The 25,546-nt window shown below is 40.7% G+C and overlaps 1 protein-coding gene across 5 annotated transcripts in view; it reads left to right on the forward strand.

Moving 5' to 3' along the window:
* FGF13 (fibroblast growth factor 13) overlaps positions 1-25,546 on the forward strand; it is a 244,743-nt gene that overhangs the window by 92,053 nt on the left and 127,144 nt on the right. The window contains exon 1 of one of the 5 annotated variants that reach the window (XM_050310951.1): positions 3,159-3,236. The exons of the other annotated variants lie outside the window; for them this stretch is intronic. Coding sequence (XP_050166908.1) covers positions 3,203-3,236 — 34 coding nt within the window. The 5' untranslated portion in view covers positions 3,159-3,202. Of the gene's footprint in view, positions 1-3,158; positions 3,237-25,546 lie in introns of those variants that run through there. 5 annotated transcript variants of the gene reach the window in all.

Below are 25,546 nucleotides of genomic sequence, written 5' to 3' on the forward strand. Positions count from 1 at the left end.
CACAACCGCATTTTCAGCATTTAAAGAAATAAATCACAAAAACTCTGAGCTTGCAGTTAACTCCTGTGAAATTACTTTCTCTAAGAGGAGTAGACAAGGACCTAAACATATAAACTTTGTGTGACTTGATCTGTTTGCTCTACATTGGTGGTGGGTGTGTGCTAGATGACCTCCAGCATTCCCTTCAGACCTCAATTATTCTGGCATTCCATAAAATTGCTGTATTTACTGGCAGAAGACAGTAAATCAGGATAGGCTGTATTTAATTTGCTTAAATTAATTTGTTCATTGTTTAAACTGGAGTTCCATACTTTATTGTTAACCTTTCTTAATGCACTTTCCATTTTGAGCTTTGCTACCAGCAGTGACAAGCCTTTTAATCCCTGAGAACTTTCTGGGAAATCTCTCACAAGTCACAGAGACCACTCTCTGTGTCATCTGTTACCTTTTGGGACCATTAGTGACTTTTGTCAAATAACCTCTTCCTAGCAGAAATTCATCCTTGTAACACTTACCAGGAATCAAACTGCACAGCTCAAAACCTCACTGTGCTCTGTCACCCCAAAATAAGGTTTCTGTAGCCTGGGGTGAAGGCACCCAGGGAAGCACACGCAGCTGCCACCTCGGTGGCTGGTTTGCTGGTGAATGGTTCTCCCTCTGCTCTGGCTGCTTTCATGGTGCAAAGCTGAGCATCTTACTGATGTACATATATAACCTCCCTTCTCACCTTTTCTAGCTCACAGTCTCTTTTACAGAGATTTCAGTGTAAACATTCACAACCAGAGTGTGTGGATACAGTGAAGTGACAGCCAAGTGGTTAATTATAAATGAAAGAAAAACCCCTTTAAGCTGCTCCAGTCCATTCAAGTGATCCAGATTTGTCTGATAGCCTGTGTGATCATGCTTCAGTTAACCCTGTCACAGTGGATTTTCTGTGGTTTGCAATGTTCCCCATGTTCAACTCTTGTTCTTTGTTTTTGACGCTGAATTTTGTTATAAACCTTTGAGGTGGTCAGAAATTATAAGATAAAAAATCCAAACCTCTTGTTTTCTTTAGTATTTCTGATAGATCTTTGAGATCTTGAGTGTGGTATTGGAGGAGATTTTGTTTGGAATAAGAAAAGAACTTCTACTGGCCATCCAAACAGTAAATGACATGTAATTGTAACAAGCAGTGTTATACTATAATTAAATACCAGTGATATATAATTGTTTGAAGATCAACATATGTGAAGGGGCTATTTTTAGCCTAGGACTCTAGATGAGAGAAGAACAACAGATTTTGATTGATTTGTAGACACATGGGAGAATCCACAGACCAGGGAGCATAGGACTGACCTCCTAGAGGAAAATCTGTGGCAGCAGGTGCTCATATCTGTGTAGCTGGGGAGCAGACTCAGCTCTGAAATGCAACCAGAACATATACAGGACTAGTAGGGCACTTTGAGTGCAGAGCTGAATGAAATTATGCTGGTTTTTGCCTGCCTAAGACCATCCCTAGTCTGCCTTCTTGACAACTATCTTCATGCTCTGGTCTCTGACTCTCCACTTGTGCTGCTGCTGCAGCAGGAGAGACAGAGACTGCTGTTTGTGTTACGGCTCCGTAAATCACTCCGGCAGTGAACGTCCTCATGCCTGTGATTTAACTCCAGAGGAAACTGCTGCTGAGAACATGACAAAGAATGGAGAAATGTGGAGGTTTTATATTGAGGAGTGCTGAGAATTTGCATTGTCTTTATTTTATTTGGTTCTTTGTAGTCTAATGGTGGATGCTGGCATAAAATGCTCATGAGCTCTTGGGCCTCAGAGGTGCAGTAGGGATGGTTTCAGCCCTGACCTGAGCAGGGAGGGGAGAGATGTCTGGCTCCATGACATCAAACACAACGTAGGAGGGAGCTAAACAGGAGCTTTTGTACCTCTGGTGCTCATGGAAGCACAGGATCCAACCTTTTTACCAACTTCAAGTCCTTGCCTCACAGGGAAGTTGAGGAGCTCATAACATGGATTGCAGCTGTGCAACCCACCTTTGCATCCAGGTCTGCCAACCCTCCCCACCCTCAGCAATTCCACTGTATCTGGTGTTTGTCTTGATGTGTGTGAGCTTCCTCTGTAGGCAGAGATTTGTCATTGTCATCGCCTTTAATAGCTTACTGGAAAAAATATAAAGACTAATTTTTTTGGTGTATTTTAATTTGGTAATCTTTTATTATGTTGGAGCTAGAAATCTCTGGGGATATAATTGAAGAAAATAGTAATTGCAGGGCTTGCTCATGCTAGTAACTTCTTCCCATAGGTACGATATGTTATGGCACTGTGTCTAAGGCATTATTTTAATTGGTCTGATGCAGACCTTCCCAAGATGAATGATTTATCTTTATTTTATTACTTCGTTTCTACTTCATTACTTCATTTTCTACCTGTCATAAAAGAGGAGACAAGGAGGCCAGTGTCTGTACTGAGAATGCAGAGGACCAGTGCCTTTTGTAAATCATTCTGATGGTGGTGAACATTTTTATGTCTGTGATCCGAGCTATGAAGGAAATTGCTGTTCAGCTTCTGATGAAACAGAACGTAGTGTGATAAAAGAGCAAGAAGGCCCATTCTGAATAATGGGGACAAAAGTTGTGCAACATCAGTGACTGTAACTTATGGGAATGTAGGAGAGAAAAAATAAAAATTGTACCTTGCTCCTCCATTTTTTCACTTGGTATAAACTCATGCCCTAGGCAATAACAAATAGTAAAAATAACAGTGAAACAAGAAATGCTACACAACAAACCACATCTTTAGTTTTTTCCCTTTTGTTTACTCGTCTTTCTAAAAAGAGAGTACAGGCTTTTCTTTCCAGTGTCACTAAAAGCATTCAAGATTCACTGCTGTTCATTGACCCTGCTTTCTGCATTATAGAACTTGAACAAGCTTTTTAACTTTGTGAGGTTAGTTACTAAGTAAAATGAACATTTTATTATTGGGCAGACAAGGTCTTTGAAAGCAGGGCAGAAAGCAGTAGGTGCTGTAGATCTCTTGCCTTTGTTGTGTGTCTTCCTGCTCTACATAAACCACCTGATAGGCTGTCTGCTTTCTCCTGCCATTCATTTGCATCCTCAAGGACTGCATTTTTGCTCCTCTTAGGTGTATGGACTCTGAAAGGAAGAACGAGGTGGACCCTCCTCCAACTGATGTCAGCACAGCAGTGCTGGTAATGTTCCAGTTGGAAAAGCTCCTGGATGAGCAGGGTCAGTCTTTCATTCTTATGTTCTTTGATTTATTTTTTTTTTCCGCTGTTCTTTCTTCCTTTTGACAAAACTGTCAAAATTCATGATGTTCTGATTCTCTGCAAGTTTGCTGTACAAGTTTAGTTTGCAAATTGAAACATGAATTCAATCCCCACCATTCCATCATACCATTTGTATACAAGCATCTTCGACAGTGCATTGATTTACACTGCAGAAAGCTGGGTTTTTTCTGTGAGCTCACCACTCTTTAGCAGGAGCGACCTTCTGTGCTGTTGTCCATCTCATTCATTGTGATAGGACTATGATCATTCCCTGGGTCAGCTAAAGACGTGGATCTTAGTAGTAGAAATACTTGAGATTTATTTTATTTCATGTAGCAAACTACATCTATCCATAACAGACCCAGGGTGATGGCTGAGGACTGGCACAGAGGGTTCACACCTACACAGTGAAGAGGGAGACCTGCTGTAGAGGAGGAGGATTCTTTTCTTATGATTTTGTGAACTGATCTCTCCTGCCAAAAAAATCCCATTTTGGAGAGTTGAAGAGTGGCTTTATTTCAACTCGGGCATCACACATGGAACCTTAGATGGAAGAGCTAAAGTAGCACTTCACAGCAGGGAAATAAATATTTTTGCAAATACAGAGTGGTTAAATAATGTATAAAAATCTTAGGGCCTGATTGCTCTGTCCTGTATGTGGGGGAAGACAGAAGCTTGTGCCCCAGCTGTAGGACATCAAGCTGGACAAACAGAGAAGGCTTGGTTTGCATAGTCCTAGGAGCCATTTCCTTCCTTTGCCAGTATTTACTGGCAGTATTATAGACCGGTGGCTCCTCCTCAGCTATCGCTCCACACCTGTCTCCCATGAGTTGGCCCTTGGCACTTGCCTTTCCTGGGCTCCACTCCCTAAGGTGTGCTGTAAGGCTGTAGCTACACCTCCCAGTTGACACTGTGCTTAGCTCACCTATCACTGAATTCAGCCTTTGGAGTTATTCAGCCAAACACCCCACTCACATCATAAAGGGGATATCATCCCTCTGTACACGGACCTTCCTGCACGTGCTGTGATTTGCTCAGCAAGTCCCAGACTCTACATTTAGTTGAAATCCCTGTGCTCCTCAGAGCTAGAGAAATGCAGGCTTTGGGGCTTTGTTGAGTGTCATTTCATGGGCAGGCTGAGGCAGTGTAAGTCCTGGTCCCAGGCAGCTGTGAGATTTTAGGTTTATTCACCCCCTTGTCAAAGGGGTGTGGTGTAGGTACAGGTATGTAATATGATGCTTTATCATTGTGTACACCCAAGGTGGTTTTTTGCCCCAGTTCTGTGATGTCCTGTAGGCCATATGACATTTCAGTGTCTCTTCAAGAACTTGAAATATTGCATATTTTCCTAAAAAACTATTCTCTGGTTCTTGCTTTCTCATGGGAGCAGGATCATGACACCATTCCAGAAGTTCTTATTATATTTATACAGACATTTTCTAACTCCTTCTCAACTTGTAATTGTGCCATTTCTTTTTCCTGAGAGCACTTTTGGCACTGTTTACTGAAGGTGAACTTGCAAATATGTAATGTCTTGGAAAAAAATTGCCATTTACTGTATAGCAAATGCCTTGCTCAAAAGCATCTCAAGGCTTAACGTGGGGATGACATTGCATGACTAAAGGCCTTAGCTAGCTGACCTTTAGCATCCCTCTAAAAATAGATCCCTTTCAATGCTGGCTCTCTTTCAGTGGCAGGTGGGGTTGTGCAACGGGTCTTCATTACCTCTGGCACTTTCTCAGTGAAGCGTGTGAAAACTAGGCAGGTTTTCACTGTCTGTTCTATAGTAATAGCCTGCATTTCTCAGTGGAAAGACTTCCCATTATCTTATACTTTTAAATGTCTTTAAATAAAGGAAGAATTGAACACAAAGATCAATGCCTGTGCAGTTTAAAGATACACGCTCTCTCTTAATGCCAGTTAATCTAAGTTTGAACTTTGTGGTTTGGTTCAGCCTAATATTAATAAGAACAGTTCAGAACTAATATTTTATAATCATCAGTGCTTATAGAATGTAATGACAGGATTGAGAACCCTTGGGTTAAATAAAGGCATGGATTATTTAAGTAATTGACTGAAGTATAAATTCAATCTGATGGAACTTTAACTAGAACTTCTTTTCTGTTCTTGAAGTTTTACCTAATGGCTCTTAAAAGAAACCAGTAAATGTGTGAGACTTGGTTTTATATCTAATTATAAAAATATATGTAGTTTTTTTTATGGCCACCTTTGACAGGAGAGGAAAAAAAATCTAACAGAACAGCAGGAGTGCTATATTTGGAAAAGAAAATATACCTTCTACTTTTAATTGTTGTGTAAACATTGTATCAGTGATGAGATAATTTGGAAATGGGTGCTGTGATTGATGTTCCAATGTAAGTGGAAAATTCATTCCAAACAAATGTAATCCCTTTTAATTCTTACTGAAAATGGCATTCTCCTCTTGTGCCTTTCTCTTGTCAGATTTCAAGGCTGGAACAGCTTTAGGACCTTTGAGGGCTGGTCTAGACAATCTTTAAAGGTCTCTTCCATCCGAAACCTTACTATGGTTCTATGGTGTCTCCATATTACATTTTAAAACTTAATACACATGATACTTTCAGATATTGCAATAAAGGTATTTGCATTAAAGATTTATTGTGAGTCTCAGCACCATAATTACTGTGTCTGGCACATAGCATATTTGAACTTTGTATTATTCCAATTAATGCATGTAGTATAAAAATAAAATCCAAAAAAAAGGCAAGAAATGAAAACAAAGAGATATTTTTAGGAAATGTGCTGAAGTCTCGCAGCAGGATTGTCTATGTTTATCAGTCTTCTTGGGGAATTTTGGAAAGCACAGTTAAACTGGGATTTGGAGTCCATGGCTGCTGTTCACATTCAGTCTCAGCAGCTGGAGTCACTGTAATTGCAATTTCCATATTGTATCTATTCAGAATCAATTAGTAGTGTTTTGTTTCATAGTGAAATATGAATAATTTTCTGCTTCCTAATGATGCATGCAGGAGTGGGCAGGTCTAGAGTGGGCTGTTTAAGAATGAGGCACCCTCCTAGTTTTGATGCAGAGAGCTTCCCTCGATCTGTCAGTCTGTGCACCATGTAAAGTGAAATATAGCTCGGTGGCAAAATTCCACAGAACTCCTGCTAGACTGTATCAAACCACTTGGTCCAGGAGCCTGTCTTCTGCTGCATTTGGGCCATGCTGAATGTTGTGACCCCTGGACATCGTGGCTGGTGACTATCAGTTTGAGGATTTTCATTTTTATCTCAAATATGTGCCATGTGGCTTAATTTATTATCCTACTTTTTATGTTCTATCACTGCATTTCTCTTCAAGCTCTTCCTTTACAGAACTGTCATTGCCATTTGGGTTTTCTGGGTTTTATTTGCACAGGGGAGATCCATTACAGTCACTGGCAGTGCCATTCCAAAATTATAGTACAGGTACACCCTGTGCTTTCATCAGTAACATAGGTCAGAGAGGAGAATTTTGCTGTTGTATCTTTCAGCACTTAATTATGATGGCACCTATTTAATGCAATTTTCTCTACCCTTCATTGTTGTATTTGGCCTAATTTTGTGGGTTTTTTGTGCAGACTTATTGATTAGGGCAGACTACTGTCTGCCTGACTGCAGGATCAATCTAATTATAAGTAAAAGAACAAATTCATGAGAAATTAATAATAACCCTTCTGCTAGTGAGACTCTATGATGATTTTCTTATGGGATTCTGAGCATTAAACACACTAAAACATCCTTCCAGTAGAAGCAGTAGAATCAAACTTTGTTCTTGAATGGGATACAGTGATGCATGAAAATGAGATGAGGAAACATCAGGCAAAATCAAAGTGATAAATCACAGAAAAAAAAAAAAATCCCAGTGCAAAAGCCCTGAGTGTTGTAATAGAAAATTAACCCTTCCTATGATGTTTGTTTCCAAGTTATTCTTTCAGTCCCATTTTAGAAGTATTTCAACTTTGCTATTGATACTTCTTTGAATATGGTCATTCTCTGTACAGTAATAAATTTCTGGTATGTTGTAAATAGGCCTAAAATAATTAAAGTGGAAGTATGTGTCACAGTTAGGTGGTGACCTTCCTGAATGACCAGCATCTAATGCTGCCTGCTTTTTATACTGCGCAAATCAGTGAGGCAAAGAAAGAAGCAGATGTCTTTAGAATGACTGTGTAATGACAAATTCATGCAATTATATCATGCTGTGTTCACATTTTGTTTCTTCCAGAATCAGGTCAGTTTTGCATAGAAGTTTTTATTTTGCCAAAACTCGGCGTGCATCTTTCAGGTTTTTTTATTTTTTTCTTGGAATTACCGCTTTAAGACCTGAAACCAAATTAGACATGCAGACAGAGAAGATACATTTATAAAAAACTTCTTAATTATCCAAAAGAAACTTTGCAGCATGTTGGTTAGACTGAAGTACTTTCTGTTCAGAATGCTTTTGGTTTTATAAAATTGGCTGCTGGTTTGACATCTTTAAAATAAACAGATGCCCATGCTTGAGTATTTCCCTCAAGCTGAAACCGATCCAAGAGCTGTACCACATAGCAGTGAAGTATGTCTCCTTGCCAAGCATCTCCCATCCATCCCTCTGGAGTTTTAAGTTTTAATTGTGTACATTTTCTGTCAAGTTGCAGTTCTCTGGTTTGTTATGTCCTCCAGGTAATGTAATAGAGAACAATCTGTGCACTGCATAAAGCAGTTTGACGTGTTCGTTATCCCCTCGTCCCCGTACAGGAGCTGCAGTCAGGTTGGATGATTTAGCAGGTCCAAGCTGGTAGGCTTTTATGCTGTAGGTGCTTCAGGTTTATGGTGAAAAACTATGCTTGTTGGATGACTTATTCCCACTGTAAAGAGAGAGCAATAAAAGAGAATTTCAAAACTTATATAAGTAGTAAGTGACAGTTGCTTCCACGTATGTGTGCTTGTGCCTCATCTCAGCCAGGCTTTGTTAGTCAAGCAGCAGTGGAAGGATCCAGAAAGAGCTTTTCTGATAAATTGCTAGTTTCCTTAGCTGATCTCAGTTTACTGACACTCTTCTCTGTGACTGAATGATTGCTTTTTTACTTCCAAGTCTTAAAATAACTTCTAATATTGCTAGAAGAGCTTTAATAAATAGAAATAAATTAATATGTAGCACCTATTAGCTGCTGGCTAGTAAAACTGCTTCGTCAGGGAGAGCATAAAAGTGGAGCAGAATCCAATCACCAAGAAAAACCTTAACATTGCCAGTGGGTAATGAAGAAGTTTCCTCATGTGCACTGAGGAAGAACATCACTGTGCTGCTCCAGCCAGTCCAGCCTGGTCCTGGGTGCTGCTGTTTGTGGGGGAGGATGACAGTCAGGACCCTGAACTATCACCCACATCCATGTCAGTGAGCGTGTCCCCCTGGGGAACCTTGTCAGCTACAAGTTTTCTGCCAAAAATGGTTTACCCTTGTCCTCTTGACCCTGCTTGGAGGGAACCATGTCTGGAGAGAAAAGGTTTGTCACTGTCTCCTGGCCCATCCAGGTGAAAGCCTTCTGGGCTCACACTGCTGAGGGATAAACAGTGACACTGGTGATACTTGGTTTTGTTCTATGGACATGTGATCAATTGGGCATTAGTTTGAAGTTTAGTAAGCTGAATTCCTCCTGAAATAGCCCAGTTCCAAGGAGGACTGGGACAGGACAGTATCCATCTCCAAGGTTCAGACAGAACAGTCTGCTGTTATCTTATGCTCACCCTTGCTCTTAGGTTGTCCTTGGTGCAGAAATCCAAGGTAACTTGAAAATTACTTCAATATCATATGTAACTCCTAAAAGTATAATTCAGAAACTCTTTACTCAAACAAATAACCCTTATGCCTGGATTTAGTACTCCTGATTGTTCTGTTATTTAATTGGCAGTGTATTTCCAAGTCAGAGAGAAAACTGACTTGACTCTTTGAGTGTTGTGATTTCAGGTGATGTTATTTAGAGATAGGTGAGGTTCCATAGGTGCCTGGATATGCAGGGGCAAGGCTTACAGTTATGGGAGCTGGAGCCAACACAGGGAGCATGCAAAGGACAGGAGAACATGCTGGTACAAATAAACCTGCCATCCTCTGTTCTCATTTACCTGCAAAGAGTGCAGCTACTCACCCAGAGAATTAGCAGTGGAGAGCACCAGTGAGCACAGCATTGTCCTGCTGCTGCATCGGTGCCTGCACAGAGTTTACTCTGTTGGCTTTTGGGTCCTGGCACCAAATGTGATCCTATGATAGACAAGTAGTGAAAGGGAAGCTAAGGGAAAACAATCTGTGTGTGAGTAGAGAGGCTTAAAAGCTGGAAATTATTTTCTATTACATACTTCACTGATTCTTTGTTCCTTTCTTGTCTAAGTGTTGGGCATTTCTTGCCTCATTTATTTGCTTTTTTTCTAATACTTACACAGTTGGTTTTATTTTCATAAATGTATTGAAGAGAGATTTTCCTGGGTAGATAAAGGATATTTAAGATGGGTATATTTGTCTACCTACTCTACACTAGAGTGTATTCATTAGAAGGTAGAATGACATGTGAAAATTGCAGAAGGACAGCTGAAATGTCGATAAATCTAGATTATACCTTGCCTTTCTCTTCAGCAGAGGCTTAACTCAGTTATTTTTTAAATAAGGTGTCAGTGTACATAGCTGTTTAGGAATGTATTTCTGGAAGAAGGTGGGAATAATGAGGTATGTCCTGACTTTGTGCCTCTCAAACAAAGATCTGGTACTGATGTTAGCACCAGTGCTTATCTTTTGTTAACAAGTTTCTGTTTAGAAGGCTAGATAAAAACATAGATGCTTTTTCATACATATATATATATATATATTTACAGGGCTTAAAAATGTACTTTAAAAATGTACAATGTTAATACAACATTTGAATTAAGGATAAAGTGCTTTGTTGTTTGGTTTTTTTTTCATCTTAACATCTTTCATCATTAGGCATTCCATAGATGATGAAAGCAAAGGAATGATTGCCATGGGTGGGCAAACCTGCATAGTAATGCAAGATGTCACAGAAGTGGAATATAGATAGACATGAGGAAGACAGTGTTTTTTTACTGAACTGACACAGAGAATTTACAGAACATCTCAGGGTCATGGAGTGTTGCGAATAATAAGACCCGTGTCTATGCACAGAAATAATGATCTACATCAGAGAGCACAATGGAAGGAAATATTCCCTTTGCATAGCTGCAGAGCTGCCAGTGTTTCAATTTCAGAGGTTTTCTCCTTGACTCTGATAAACAGCTTATAGCAAAAACGTTCAGGCCTGCAGAGAGAAAAGCTGAAGAACCAGACAACTTTTACTTTTCCTTCATTTTTTTATTCTTTTTTTCTGTTCCTATTTAAAGGTTTTCCGTAACTGAGAGCAAGGGTAAAAACCCAGGTCAGACAAACTTAAATTAAGCTACTCTTTGATTTTTCTGAAGAAATCCTTTCAGGATGTCTCAGTGGCACAGTAGGTAGCCTTGAACTGTACAGTGTTTGAACTGTGGCAAGGCAGGGAAAGAGGAGGAGATGTTTCAGATGGAAGAATTTTATATCCTTTCAGCAGAGGTTTTTTTTGAGAGCTTTTGTCATTGGTCTGGTATTTATGGTTTACGGATACTCTGTCGGGGCTGAGTAGAGGAGAGCAGGACTAATACCAGTCATGTTTCAGGGTAAGTGGTTTTCTGATGGCTTCTCCTGAGCATTCCCTCTCATGTTCTGGGGCAGCACACTGGGGCAGTTTTGACTTCTACAGGTGCTGCACTGACTTTTCCTCTGGCAGAAGCTTCTTTGATGGGTAGCATGTGTAAATTTGTAACTTTATAGCAAGATATCGGGGCTTTGGTGATTGGTGAGATTAAAGAAGTACTGATTATTTCAATTGTCTTACAGATTCTGCTTTTCCTTTGATTGGATGCTAATTGAACAAACCATAGAGCTGAAAAATCTTCTGGGAATAGTGGGAGACATTTGACTGAGCAAGCCTTTTAAGTTGAGGTGGGATGCTCCCAAGTGTGGTGTATAGGGAGCTTTGAGATAAAAGCAGCTGTGCAGTGCAGACATTTCCAGCAGGAGAGGAGCATCAAATAGCAGCTGTGGCCTCTACAATATTTTTTTTTTCCAAAACCTGGCCCAGAAGAAGCATTTTTTGCTCCAGTAGACCACTTTGGGGGGGTATATGCAAGCACAGATGATGCTTTTGAATGCTTTATAAACATGCATCTCAACCTGTGAGCTTTGTTAATACAGTATAGGCAAGAGCATATCTGTGTGCTGTTGGTGTAGGGGTGTTACTTTGAAGTATGATCTCCAACTTCTGGGTCTCCAGCTGGCTGCATGTGTGTGATGAAGAGCAAAGGAGAGAGAGCACGGTGCTGCTGCTTACTTCTGCTGGTGAGGGGAAAGTGGGAATATTTGCACTGTTTGTCTGTAACTGCCTGGAAGTAGATGTTGAGGAGTATGTCTGGGTGTGTCTGGTGCGTTTCCATCAGTCCGCTTTTTGTCAGAGCCATTTGGAAGTAGATGAAAGGAAAAAAAATTGCAGGCTACAATACATTGACATAAAAGTATATCATCCAATGAACAACTTAATTTCCTAAATTGGCTCTTAAATGGTAAGACAAGTGTATGTGTGGAGCTCAACAGTGCAGTTCCTGTTGATGGTAGAAAACAATGAACCAATCCCCAGATGTAGATTTTGTGGAAAATATGTTTGTAAAGGATTCACAGAGGCATAAAAACTATTCTGGGTTGGCTGAAGAAGAGAAAAAAACCTGAATCCACTGCTTGCAGAGCTTTAGTGGGAGGGGTTCCTCTGGCATTGCAAGCTGGTGGTGAAGCTTCCTGCACTCCTGTGGGAGGGAATTATGACAAATATTTTCTATTAGGAAAGTGGAAGTAATGACATATGTCGTGTGTGTACTTTTTGTCTGAGATGTGCATGACTGTAAAGAAACAGATGGCTCCTTTAATTCTAATCATGGCATGTGGCTCCTCTGTTTATGAGGCTTTTATTTCTATACAGATCTTTTTTATAAGTTGTTTTTAAGAGCGAAGCGAGTGAAATTGCCTTACATCAACTCATTAAAAATTACCAGGAACGGTAATGATTATTAGGAAGTCTGTGTCCAGTGAACTACAAATATGTTGCCTGGAGCAGCCTGAAAAAAAACCCAAAAAACAAAAAACAAACCACAAATAAAACGTAAATGCTAATTCCCAGAAGGATGTTTGTGTCCTTGTGTTCATACAGGGAGCTAGCGCTGCCCAGGCAGTTCTCCATCACACCCTGCTGAGGTTCCTCTCCCATCTGCACAGCCTGGGCTCACAGGCAGCATTGTGGGGTGCAGCCCTGCACCCTCTAACACATCCTGATATCCAGGCATCTGCAGGACATGAGAGCATGAGAATTTGGCCAGCCTGACTGAAACGTATTTATGTTTCTTGGGTATTCCCGCTCTGAAAATTTTCCAGTTGCTGCTTGAATGCATTCCTGAGCGTTTATTTTTGTTAAAGGGAGATGGACATGTGATTTAGATGGCAAGTTGATCCTGGATAAGGTTGGTTTTTTTCCCATGGATTGAGTCAGCCCAGGAGTGATTGAATGGAGAGAAGGTGGAAGCCCATAGGTCAAGGTAGGAGATGTGGTGCCTTTTCTTCTCCTCTCTGTACATCTGGGAGCTAAGCCCCCCGAGACCAGGGTGATTAGGCTGTTGTGCCAGGCTGCTTGCTTTGTCCTCCGTGGTCCTGTTTTCCTCTGCCTCGTGCCTACGGGGCTCTGCCTGCATCTCTTCTGGCATCCCAGTTGTGTTCTCAATTCCTAACTACCACCAGCAATGTGCTAGCACCAGTCCTTGCCCTGGGATCCCCTCAGCCCTTTTCTTTGCACTCCACAATGATATGCTGTAGCATTAATATACTCCTACTGTAAACCCTTTAGCAGGTCTGTTGTGTTGAAACAGTAATTTGATACAGATATCATTAAAACCCTGATAATTTCAGGCCTTTATTTCACTTTTTAAACATATAAATAAATTCATTCTTTTTCTTTTAGTGCTCTTATGTTGAGGAAAAGCCTTGATTCAAGCAAAATATGTTTCCTTACTGATCTAATGAATGTGACACTGTAATCAACCTCTTAGGAGTCTAATGGGACTCCATCCGTAACGTGTGATTCAGAGCAATGCTAATTCCTTCAATCTCACCAAAGAGTAAGCAGATTGGAGTACATTCCTACAGCTAGAAATGTAATGTTGCCATGGTTTAAGTGCCTTTTGGACAAAATGAAGATATATCCCCTTTACAATTACAATATTTAAATAGATCCTAGCTTTTAATGTGCAGGCTTGGTGGCATGTTGATGATTTTGAAGGCATGGTTGTATTGCGTATGGTCTGCTGGTGTTTTGAACATTGTGTTCCATTTTTCCAAGAGTCTCCTTCACCCTCAGGGATAGCAATGTAGGCGGGGAAAATTCCTCTCAGTGTCAAAAATTGAATCCTTTTCTGTACAGTATTTTGAGACTGATTGGCTTGATTGTAACCTACTTTTATAAAAACATCCTAACTACTATCAGTTCTTCACCATAATGAATTTTAGCTTCATACTTTATTATGCTGATACTTTCTGAATGCTGTGGCAAGTGTTGATGGCATTGAAATTAAGAGTGTTAAAAAATGGAGAGAGGAAAGTGGGAAGAGTTCCATTGCTCCATTTAAGAAGTGAACATTATCCACTTTTGAGTTTTGAAGGTAGAGTTCAGTGCTCAGTGCCGTGGGGGAGAGGGAAGGAACATCCAGTGGGGAGCTGAAATATATGAGAGCTGCTATTACAGGTTTATCCCTCTTCCTTGAAGATAAAATAGGACAGATAAACGAGAGAAAAAATAGCAGTAGTGGAAAATGCATATTCCCTCCATCAGGGATTCCTGCAGTAGAGCTCCTGGACACAGCAAACCTGGGCACAGCAGACAGACCATATCCATCCCCTCAGTGCATGGTTAAATCTGTACTTCCTTGGGGCTCCTTGAACATACCTAGAGGCAACTCGCTAGTCAAACTCCAAGCCTGGAGCACTAAAATATCGCTGACTCTTACTCTGCTTGCTCATTTTCAAACTTCTATAGAGGCTGGAGGAGTTTCTTCATTTGTTTCACTGAAATAAGGCCAAAGGTTTACTAAGATATTGTATAATAGTGTGTGTTCACTGTCCTTCTTTTGACTTATTCATTTCCATGTTTTAATACCTAAAAACTCTCTGTACACAGAAAGAAAACAGCAGATGTTAACTAACCTAAATTATATGGATTTTCTTGGCCAGAGAGGAAGTGGAAGGAAAATGAAACCAACATGTAGTCACAACTACATGTGTACAGACAGAAAAATTTAGGAGCAAATTAAAAAAAAAAAATCTAATCACTTTGATAACAGCATTGATTAAAGTGAAGATGGATTTTGAAAAGAACGTAGCCTGTACTGTTTCAGAGCTTTTATCTGGTGCTTTGGATTTTGTCTAGTGCAGTGCTACAGTAAACATTTGGTAGTCTCCCAGACGACACAGCTTAATTGTAAGGAGTAATTTCAAGAGTATTATGCTTTTGAAGCTTTGGGGCCTTTTCTCCTTCTGATTTGTCATGCCTGAGCTCAAGGGTAAAAAGCTCTCAAAAGGTGCTGAGAATTTTTCTGGCTGAGAATTTCCTGCTTCCTGCTGTCACCACCACCCTGGTTCCTTCTTGATGTTCACCCAGAGACTCCAAAGCATTACGAAAACTTGTTCAGAGGCTAGTAAGTTGAAAAAGGCTATGGACTGGCATGTGCTGGGGAAGGGATTGTTGTGGGTGAAAACTGCAGGAAATCTCCTGGAACCAAAGAAATACTGGTGAACAAGGAGAGATTACAAACTTTAAAAGTATTGAATAATTGTCAGTCTACACATGTACACATGTACTCATGTGCCTGGTATGGAGAATTTGAGCTCAAGAAGGAGACTTTTCAAGTGTTTGGAAGATAAACCCACTGGGAGATACCCACATGTCCCCTGGTTGAGAATAGCTGGTGCTGGGGACATATCAAAGGGCAGTGCTGTACCAAGTTAGTCACTGCTCCCAGGCATCAGCCTGAAGCTGGTGCTTGAGCACTTGTTCTGAAACACTACCACTACTCCTACATGAAACACCATCCTTCTATCTCAAAGAATCTTTTAAGGGATTTCATCTGAATTTTATTAAATCTATTCCGTTACAATAGGTATAAAGATTACAAAGATAGTGTTGGAATACAAGTGCTCGGGAGGAGCAAAGACCTGAAAGTCTCCCACCATCTGCCCCAGAACAGCTCGTTGCTCTGGGTGTGGTGGCCCCTGACTGAGGGGAAGAAGACATGGTCCATCGTCTGCGTGCAGAGCACAGGGAGGCAGGGCTGGCAACACACAACTAGGGGATGCATGGCAACCAGCATGGTGAAAAAAAGACTGAAAGGTTTCACAAAATATCTGTCAGCTTTAGACTGTGTGTTTTGGGATCATTTGCGAAGGGGATGTGAAACTTCAAAGAATTTCTCACTGTGATGATGGTAAAAGGGATGTGAGCCACACTGACCCTCTGTGCAGGTGACTCTGTGGAAGGGTGTAAATACTCCCTGAAACCCCTCTACATCACAATATAGTAGTTCCTAAGGAACATACTAAGTATTCACATTACGGTAGCAAAATAAGAGAGATATTAATTATTTAGGAGGTTGCTCAGGAGGCTTTCTAAATAAGAATGGAGGAAGAATTTTAGAAGTGTTTTCAGAAATAAAGATGCTGGTTGGTAAATTCTCCTCACTTCTCTCTGAGCAGTCCCTTTGAAACCAAATCACTTTCTATGAACATGTGGAAGGATATGTCTTGGGCAGAGAAAGAATAAAAAAGCAAAGCTGAACCTCAAGTACAGCCTTTCTGCAAGAGATTGGCCAGCCCACAGGGAGGATATAGGATATGTTGTCACTTTCAGCTAAAGTGAATTTAATTTAGTTCAAATGCTTTGGGGGTAGGAAGATTCTGGATCTAGTCCCAAAATCTTCTGTGCATGTTCCAGGTGCTTCTGCCAGTATTGGTGGCTTAGTTACATGAGGTATAGTGGCTTGAAATAAAAATTAATAAATAGATTCAGTTTAACAAAATTTTTCATCCAATGGGAACTCTGAGCTAATTTCTAGGCAGGTATGTAATGAGGACACCAACCTGCTGCAAACCTGCGATGCTGTCAGTGCAGTTACCACATTATTAAATGTTGAGTGTAAACCTGACTTTCAACAGTTTTTTGTTTAGGAAACAGCAGATATGCACACAGATTATTCTGTTGTCGTTCTTGTTCTTAGGGGTTGATTTTACTGTGTAGCAGAGGATCAAAAGTCTGCTGCAGGTCTCTCTGCCTTTTGTTAGGTAAATAAGTCAGACATTTATTTTTTTTGAGTGTGCTAAGAGAATACAAGCTGCTTTGTATTAAGCTATTTAATTTCTCTGATGGAGGACTCAGAATTAGTCTTGCTCAACGTTTTTGTGCTTCACCTCCAACTACTGAAATGGTTTTATCTAGTGAAGGACCAGGCTTAATTATCCCAAGCTTGATGACTGGAACACCCATAAATGTCTCTGCTTAAAGGCTAAATGCTGCCTCAATGGTCTTTGTACCATCTCTTAGTGTCCTTTTTATTTTATTAAGCCCAGAAAGATTTTTCTCCCTACTTCTGGGCATCATCTCTCTCCCCGCAGCTGGTTTTTATACTGATGGCAGCCTGGGCTGTGCACATCAGGGTCACAGGTTGGTTATTACTGTTTCAACTGTGTCCCACTCAGAATTCGTCTTTTCTATATATTCTTCCCTGTATGGTTAAACCATCCTTTCCACCAGATATAGGAGGCAGTTTGTCAGTTTTATCTGTAAACTTACACCCTGCATTGAGGTACTTGACTGTATTCTTGTAGAATTTCCCTCCGTCTAGTTAAATAACCTTTTTCTGGATGAAAAAGGAGACTCAAAATGTTCTTGTATTTGAATGGAATTTAAGGCCTGACCAAATCAAGGTTTTTCATTTTGCTGTTTCTCTGAATTTTTCCTGAGACAGAAGAGGCATTTGGCACAGCAGGTCATCTCTGATGGTGTCTGAAAACAAGGCTGCAGTCACAAGGATATAGATGATGTCTGCTCTAATGAGTGCAGGTTACATCAAATTGTTTAAGGAGTCAGTGCAGTTGTGTTAGCCTTATTGCAGATCTGAATTAATGGCTTGGAAGGAAGTTTGAGGGCCTGCTTTGCTAGAAACCAAATCAGACAACAGCCTGCCATATTGTACAATGACACAAAATAGCAGAATTGGAATTTTAATTTGCCTCAGACTGCGTATGATCCTTTCTATTAATTAAACAACCACGTAGCAGCAGACAGGTGTTAAAATAATAATCCCAGCAGTGAGGGTGTTGGCTCTACACATGTAACCATGGGTGGTCATTTTACATCAACAGTGACTTCCTTTTAATTTTAATGGCAGTGAGCTGAGCTCCTGAGCCCTGCCCGTGGTCATCTCAGGCATCCTGTCCCTCCTCTGTCTGTCAGTTGCAGTAGGAAAATCAGAGAAGAGATGAAAAATTACAAAATGCAGTAGGGAAATAGGAGAAACAATGAAAAATGATGAAATGTAGTGGTATTTCTGAGGATGAGAATGGTGAGGGCAGGAGAGGTGCTGGCTGGCTATGTTGGAAAATCAATGTGAAGTAGGATGTCAGGTTTGGATTTGCAGACGTCACACAGGAGTACGTGTTGAAAGAATTTAACAGATGAAAAGGCACTTTGCAAGAGAATCAAATCTAAAAGATGCATGTAAAAATGGAGAAGGGAAATCTGCATTTCTACCAAATGTATAAAGAAAGTAAAATGAAAGAATGAGATACCATCAAAGAGTTTAATAACCAAAGGACAAGATGCAGGGGGGGGAGAATAATGTGACCAAGAAACCAAATCAGCACCTGCAATTTTGCATGTGAAAATGAATCGTGAAACTTTAGTAATTTAGGGTTAAATTAGCAAAGATTAATTTGTGTAGACTGGAAAAACTGCCTATCAATTCTTGGTTATGATTGCTATTATTGAATTGCTTTGAAGAATACAACTGCAAAGTCTGTAATCTTAAATGCAAATCAATATTTGCTAGACATGATATATTGAGTGAAAATGACAGATAATTAATCACAATTTGATTGCTTGGGATTTACACTTTTTTTGCAAAAAGACATGATTTAAACAGGGTAACTTTGCAGTTTAATGGTCTTATGGAAAGAAATGCTATAGAAGCTGGAGAATCAGATTCACATTTACACCAACTTACTTTCAGGGCAGCACTATCGATACTGGGGTTTTTGTTAGCTGAAATCATATTTGAGAGATCTCTTCTAGCAGAGTTTTCCCTCATTTGCTGTCTCTTCCTCTGTCTCTTATTCTGCTCCAGGACACCCCACGTTTGCAATTAAGCAAATGCTTTGTGATTAGAGTCTGTTGTCTTGGAAAGACTTCATTTTAAAAAACAAAAATCAAAAAAAGGGTAGAATCTTGGGCTGGAAACTTTGCTTTTCTGTAGAAAAACTTTATTTTGAACGTTTTCATTCTTCCTCTGTCAAGTGCTTTCTCCCACTTATGTCCTTTCTGACAAGTCCTGTGTCAGGTGCAGAGAACAAGAATGAAAAGAGAAAAAACAAACAAAATAATAAATAGATATTAAGAGTGCCGAGGACAGCAGTCGAAGTTTGCAAGTTTTAATTTCAATTGGATGTGAGAGAATTGAAAACTAATTTAAGGAAGGAGCATGTGGCAGCCTCACTTGCCAAGTTGTGCTTCCAGGGCCCATGCAGCCCATGAAGTGGGGCTGGAGATGGGGAGAAGATGGTGACAGTACTCCTTGGGGGCAGGGGAAGAAATTCCCCATCTGGCATTGAAGCAGCTGACAGGATGGGTGCTGGAGGGTCAGCTCCTGAGTCAGAGTAAGGGCAGATGCAGCCAGGCTTGGCAGTTTGTCTGAAGCAACCTGAAGGAATGAACAGTTACCAAAACCCTGAAGGTAACTTATGTTGTTCTTTCCTTCCTTCCTTCCTTCAGTGGCTTCTGAGGGGGATATTCAGAGCAGGACCAAACTCTCATCTCTTATGCATTACCAATCACCTAAGTGAACAATAACTTTCTGTCAGTAACAACCTAGATTCACACCAGGATCTGCATCAATTCCCAGAGCTGTCACTTCTTTCTCTTAATAATTTATTTGCTTCTGTAATTGCTTTGCAGGGATTTCATGACATCCAGGGAGTGAGTCTTCAGCACAGATCTTAACATCTGAGCTATATATATATATATATACACACAGGTTGTAGGGCATGCTGAAACATGCTAATAGTTATCAATACTTGCCATGTGCCTGGGTGGTCAAACTATGCAAAACCCAGCATGCAAATATATTTGGGAAACAGATTACCACTCTGTTCCTGGCTGTGCAACAGGCAAGCTGGTTGTAGCTTATTAATATTTTCATGATCTCTGTTTTAATCATGAAATTATTGGCAGATGACAAGGAGTAGATCTGAGCACAGTGAATAAGAAACATACACTGTAACTACTGGGTTAAGACAAAGTTAACTGGATCAAACTATGTACTGTGGTGCATACCAGACCCACAGTCCTCTGAGGATCACAGCTTCACCTCCAGACTCTGTGTGTTGGTTTGATCTCTTGCAGTGGGGAGAGTGAATGCTTGGTCTCAGGAGCCTTGAGAACCATCAGGACTCACAAGTTTTTGGCATAGCCATCAAGACCCTTCCCAGAGCAGTAGACAGAGAGAATATAGTGGGATAGGAAGGGGGACTGGCTGTGGTATGTTAGAAGAGCAGAATGGATGGTGAATCATCATTTCGGACTGTTTCTGTGCAGTAAGTTCACGTAGATCTTTCCAAGCTTTTGTAGGAGTCTGTCCTTCAAACATTTCTAATCAGTGCCCCACCACTTCCCCTCTCACATTTTGTCACCTCTCACTAGACTCCCTGTAGGTACATCTGTACATATCTCCTCTCTCTGACTTACAACAAACCTTGTACTTCACTGTACTTATGCAATACGGGGGTTTTTTTTCTGCTTTTCTCACAAAATATATTATATATATTAATATAATTACTGATACAGATATATCTATGCATACCCTTTTTTTTAAGAAAACTCTGCATGTTTTAGTACTTGGCTGTGTTGCTGCCTCTGTGTTTCACAGCAAAGATCCCCCCATCGATTTCATGCTGTGCATAATTCACACTTTACACTGAGTGTATTCACTGACCGAAGCCAAATTGACAAGGTAAAGACAGCACAGCAGAGCTTACGAAGTTGTATCACAGAGAGTGACCAGAAGCTGTAAAGGCCTCTGCTAGATTACTCTGCTGTCATTCTTTGCTGAAGGATGAAGAGGGTGTGAAAAATGATTGGCACATTTTTCAAACATATTTCACATCTTCATCTTCCAACTGTAGAGCTTTGGACTTAAATACCCTTGGATTGCAGGAGGAGGACTGGAGTAACAACTAATGTGTGCTTCCAAGGGGAGATTTTAGATCTTTTACTTTAGCTACAGTGAGTTGACAAGGTTGTAATTAAATTTGTACATATAGACCACTAGTCCTGTGCAGAGCTCAGATTAACTTCTAAAATATGGCACTGAAAATTCGAGGAGAAGAAAATATGTTGCTTATAGGCATATCTGTGGTAGGCAGCACAGAATTCTCCTTTTCCTGCAGAAGCTTCTAGCTGAGTGTCAGAAAAAGGCAAATGTTTTGAGAGCCAGTTGTTACAGGAGCCACTGTACAGGACAAAAATATGGGTCCCAAAAATAAGGCAGGAATAGTGAGGACTCTTCCAGGGGAAACAGTTGTGACTGTAGCAGGGAAGGACTGGTGAGGAGTCTATAGAATTTTGCATTATTTAGGTAGTCCTGACGCAAAGAAACTGGTTTTCAGCATCATCTGGCTCTTCTTCAAAATCTGCTGCCATTTCTGTTCTCTGCTGCCACCTTGGTCCTCCTGGTTTTCTGCAGGGATGTGGCCACCACGGAGTAGGAAATGTGTAGCCACGCAGCAGGTGGAGATGAGGTGGGGGATTGATACTCAGTTCAGATGGAATTTCATCTGCTACTTCATCTGTAGTAGCATTTACACAATAAATATAACCTTGCAGTAAGATAAATAGACTATAGCTGGTCAAACAGCAGCTGTCTGTGGCACTGCTTGTCTGCCAGCCCTGGTCACCCGATGGGTTTTATAGGAGCACTTTTGTGTGTTGGTTGGCTACTGTACAGTGTTTGAGTAACTGTATTGGACAAGAGCTCACATTTGCCAAAGACAATGTATGTCTCTTGCAGAAACTATAAGTATCACCTTATAAATCTTCTGTGTGTTGGCATTTCTTACCTTTGATGCTTTAACTGTGAAGGAAATGGAATGAGATTTAAGGAACATTTTATTGTTTCAGCAAGATTCTTTTCTATGACATTTTGTCATTTGTTCTAGGTCAGGCCTGTTCCTGAGTTTCATAACAAATAATATTGGGGGAAAAAAGTGTTTTCTTAGTATCATTAGCTCTGAACTTTATGAAGACTACTGCTTGCACTCTTTATAGGACAGGCTGAGGGAGTTTCTTTGTGAGATAGTACAAGTCATTACAAAACAGTAACTTAAACATGAATTCAAGGAAAACATCATTCCTTGGTAAAAAATCCCCATGTGAACATTACTTAAAATATTTATACTAACACTCATCTGCATTGAGCAGTCACTTATGGCATAATGTTATTCTTGAATTCAAAAAGCCTCCTTGTTTTTTTCTCACTGAAGGTGGCACATCTGTTGGCACATTTACATCAGCATCTGGCAAGAAAAAATTAGTTGTGGGGAGGAATTTACATTCAAAATGGTTCACTTGATGGCATTTTGCAGCATCAAATGGCCCATCTCAAAAGAAAAGTAGTACCTTGATCTAACTAGTTTGATCAGCATAATTTGATTTGTGACTGCAGAACATTTGATCTATAAATTAAAAAGCAGGATTTAAATCAGTGTGGAGGGGGCAAGTGCTGTTAGTTCTGATCTGGGAGGCAGTGACATGTGTCTTGGGGGCATTTGTTTGGATCTGAGGATTCAATCTGCTTGGAAATGTTTCTTCAGACTCAGTCCCCTTGCAAACCCTTCCTATCCTGGACCTTCTGCCTCTTCTGCCTGGGGGCAAGGTGGCTTCAGTCAGCTGTGACATCTTGCTGCTTCTTGATGGGATGCAGAAGAAGATGAGGCTGCTCTGTGCTTTGTCTGCTCTTGGTGAAGATCCAGAGGGGAAGGGGGATTGTCCAGCACAAGCAATTGCAGAGCAGTGAATTGTTTCAGGGAAAGCACGCTGGCAGCTTGACCAGAAGTTCTTGTCGCTGCCATAATTAAATAAATAAGCAAGCAATTAAATAGAAACTGTGGCAGCCTCAAAAGTGAAACGGTCCCCTGCCTCCCTCCCTCCCCCCTCCTGCTCTCTGTCGCCGGCGGTAGAGCAGCACTGCAAGCTGGCTGCATTTCACATGAGATGGGGCTAAATTTCTCAAGGAAAAAATATCCAGAGGGACAAGACGCGACACTCTCATTTCTGACATCTTAAGCTTGTCAGAGATGCCGAGCCTGTTTCACCCAATGTGATTATCTCTCCCTCTGTCAAGGAGGCAGATGCCTCAGCTAGGAAATATCATCCCCAGCATGTCATCTGGATTCTATAAATGGAAATAGGTCTTTACAAAGCCAAAAATTATATTTAGTTGCAACTATGGGGGGAAGGAAAAAAAAAAAAAAAGAAAAGGAATAAAGTCTGAACCCTTCAGAATTGCAACAAAGGAACAACAAAGCACTTAGATTGGCCCTAATCATCTGCAAATGTTGATGCTTTCATTAAATGTAGACTACAGAGATAAAAGTTATTCTTCTGTCACTCCTTTTATCTCTACCTGAAGCATTCACTTGCCAGTCAGGTTTCTGTGTGCAAGCCATAAATATTCAGCTTTTTTGTGGAATAGTTTTTACCAAGTATTTGTTTGTTTTCATCTAAACTCTCCATATGCCAGAAGCAGCAACAGCAAGATGCTGTGAGCTGGAGGTGTGCATTTAGGTGACTTAGCCTTGGATACCCTGCAAAGGCCTTATCTGACCAGGACTTAATAGCCCTGTGATGAAGAGTAAGCCAAAAATAAAATTAAAATCTTGCTGGTTTAGGTATGAAGGAAATTTAAACATTGTCTGTGCTGCAGTCAGTGCTGGGAACAGCTCTTACGTGTCGTGTTACTGCCCTGTGGGATAGGCATGAGTGGCTAGTAGAGATTAGTTATTAAGGCTCAGGTTTTAATAACTTCTTATGTGTAGTGCTGACTAAGCAGTCTCAACTGCCAGTGTTTTAAAGGCCATTCAGGAGAAACCAGGGAGACATTTTACAGAGTGTTTCACTAAATGCAAGGTCAAAAAATGTGGACTTATCTGATTGCAACTTCAGAGAAGAAGTGTCCTTTTGAGTTTTTAATTTTATAGAAATGGAAAAAGCTGTTTCTTGGGCACCTCCCACTCCCCGTTTTGTTGTTAGAAGAGAATCTTCATGGCAAATAAATGGGAAAAATAACATCTGTACAGTGCTGTAGGAATGCATGCAGAGCAGTCTGCCTGCAGCCTGAGCCATCAGGGTAGAGCAAAGTGATAAAAACATTTAAAACGTTCTCTTGACTTTGTGCTGGAGCATCTGTGTTGAATCCCTGGAAGGGGAGAGGTTGTGCAGACCTTTTGTGCTGGTCAGCCTGGCTCTGCAAGGCACACAGTTCCTTGTCTGGCCTTTTTTGCGATTGTGATCAGTTGGACAGATTTCCTTACGTGGGCTCTGAGACCAAATTAAAGTCCTGTTGGCTCTCATGGGTCTATGAGAACCCTACCAAAGCTTAGAATGAAGTAGGATTTTATTTGTTACTGTTGCACACATTAATTAGTTGCAGGAGGCTTGGTGACATCAAATCAAAGCACAGTTGTATTTGTTGCCTCTTCCAGGAGGAAGGAATGTGGAGAAGCAGTTAGTGATGAACCATACTTGGTATTTTGCCCTCCCAGTTCTGAAAATGTGTAGAAATCATTGAAGGTTAGGACCTTGTATTTTAATTCTTATCCTGAAGATGTATCCCATTGCATTTGAGGCCCTTTAGGTTCCTGGCTTTCAGTGTGGGTGTGTTGCTGCCAGCAGTGAGAATAGATTGTGTGTCATTATGCCCATCTCTTGCCCCCTCTCACAACTCATGAGGCTGTGGTCATAGACCCATGCAATCCTTTTTTTGCCCTTGCCCTATGCAGAAGGGAAGGAAAACCTTTCCTGTGGTTCCTTTCCTTCTGCCAGACCTTGCCTTTGGGGAGGAGAAGACACAGTCAAGGGCTTCTCCCTGGGCACTGGCCCTGCCCACACTGGGTTTGCAGGGCCACTTGCAAAGGATGGAGAGGTGGCGTGGACTCGAGGGCACAACAGGCTGTCAGATGTACGTGTCCTGGAGCTCCTGGGCAGGCTTATGGGCTGCTTCTTGGAACACTAATCAGGTTCATGGAAAGCAGCCTGTGATTACCCATGAAGAAATTAATTGAGAAATTTACTCTGGAATGTTTACTGAAGACTTGCCTGAGAATGCTGCTATCCTGACACAGGTTAATTAGCAGGTTTATAGGTTTGCTTTTCCTCCTCCTGCCTTCCCCTTCCTCTTTCCTTCCCACCCCTGTGATTGCCTGGCCTTCAGTGGAATTTTGTTGCTCTTCATTACTTCAGTTCCCTGCCCAGAGGCTGTCATTTTTATTTATTTTAGTATTCTAATTTAGCATCAGAAAGAAAATAACATTTGACCAAGAAGAATTAGAGGCAATAACTTTTTCAGAGAACTCAGCTTTTGAAAATTAATTTTTTTATTCAGTTTAATTTCATGGATGCACAATTTCTACTACATGTAGGCCACCTAGGGTTGCAGCAGCTGTAAAAAAATACGTATTTTAAGTCTTGTAATGTGTTATTTATGAATGTGTTATAGTTATAATAATTCATTTACAGGGCTATTGTGAAAACAGCACCTTATCTTTAAAAATGGGAATTTGCAATATGAAATAGTTAATTAACAGTAAGAAAGAGAATGAACTGAGAAGGTGCATACAAATTG

This window comes from Myiozetetes cayanensis, unplaced genomic scaffold (genome assembly GCF_022539395.1).
Source record: "Myiozetetes cayanensis isolate MyiCay16 unplaced genomic scaffold, myiCay2020 scf15, whole genome shotgun sequence".
Lineage (NCBI taxonomy): Eukaryota > Metazoa > Chordata > Aves > Passeriformes > Tyrannidae > Myiozetetes > Myiozetetes cayanensis.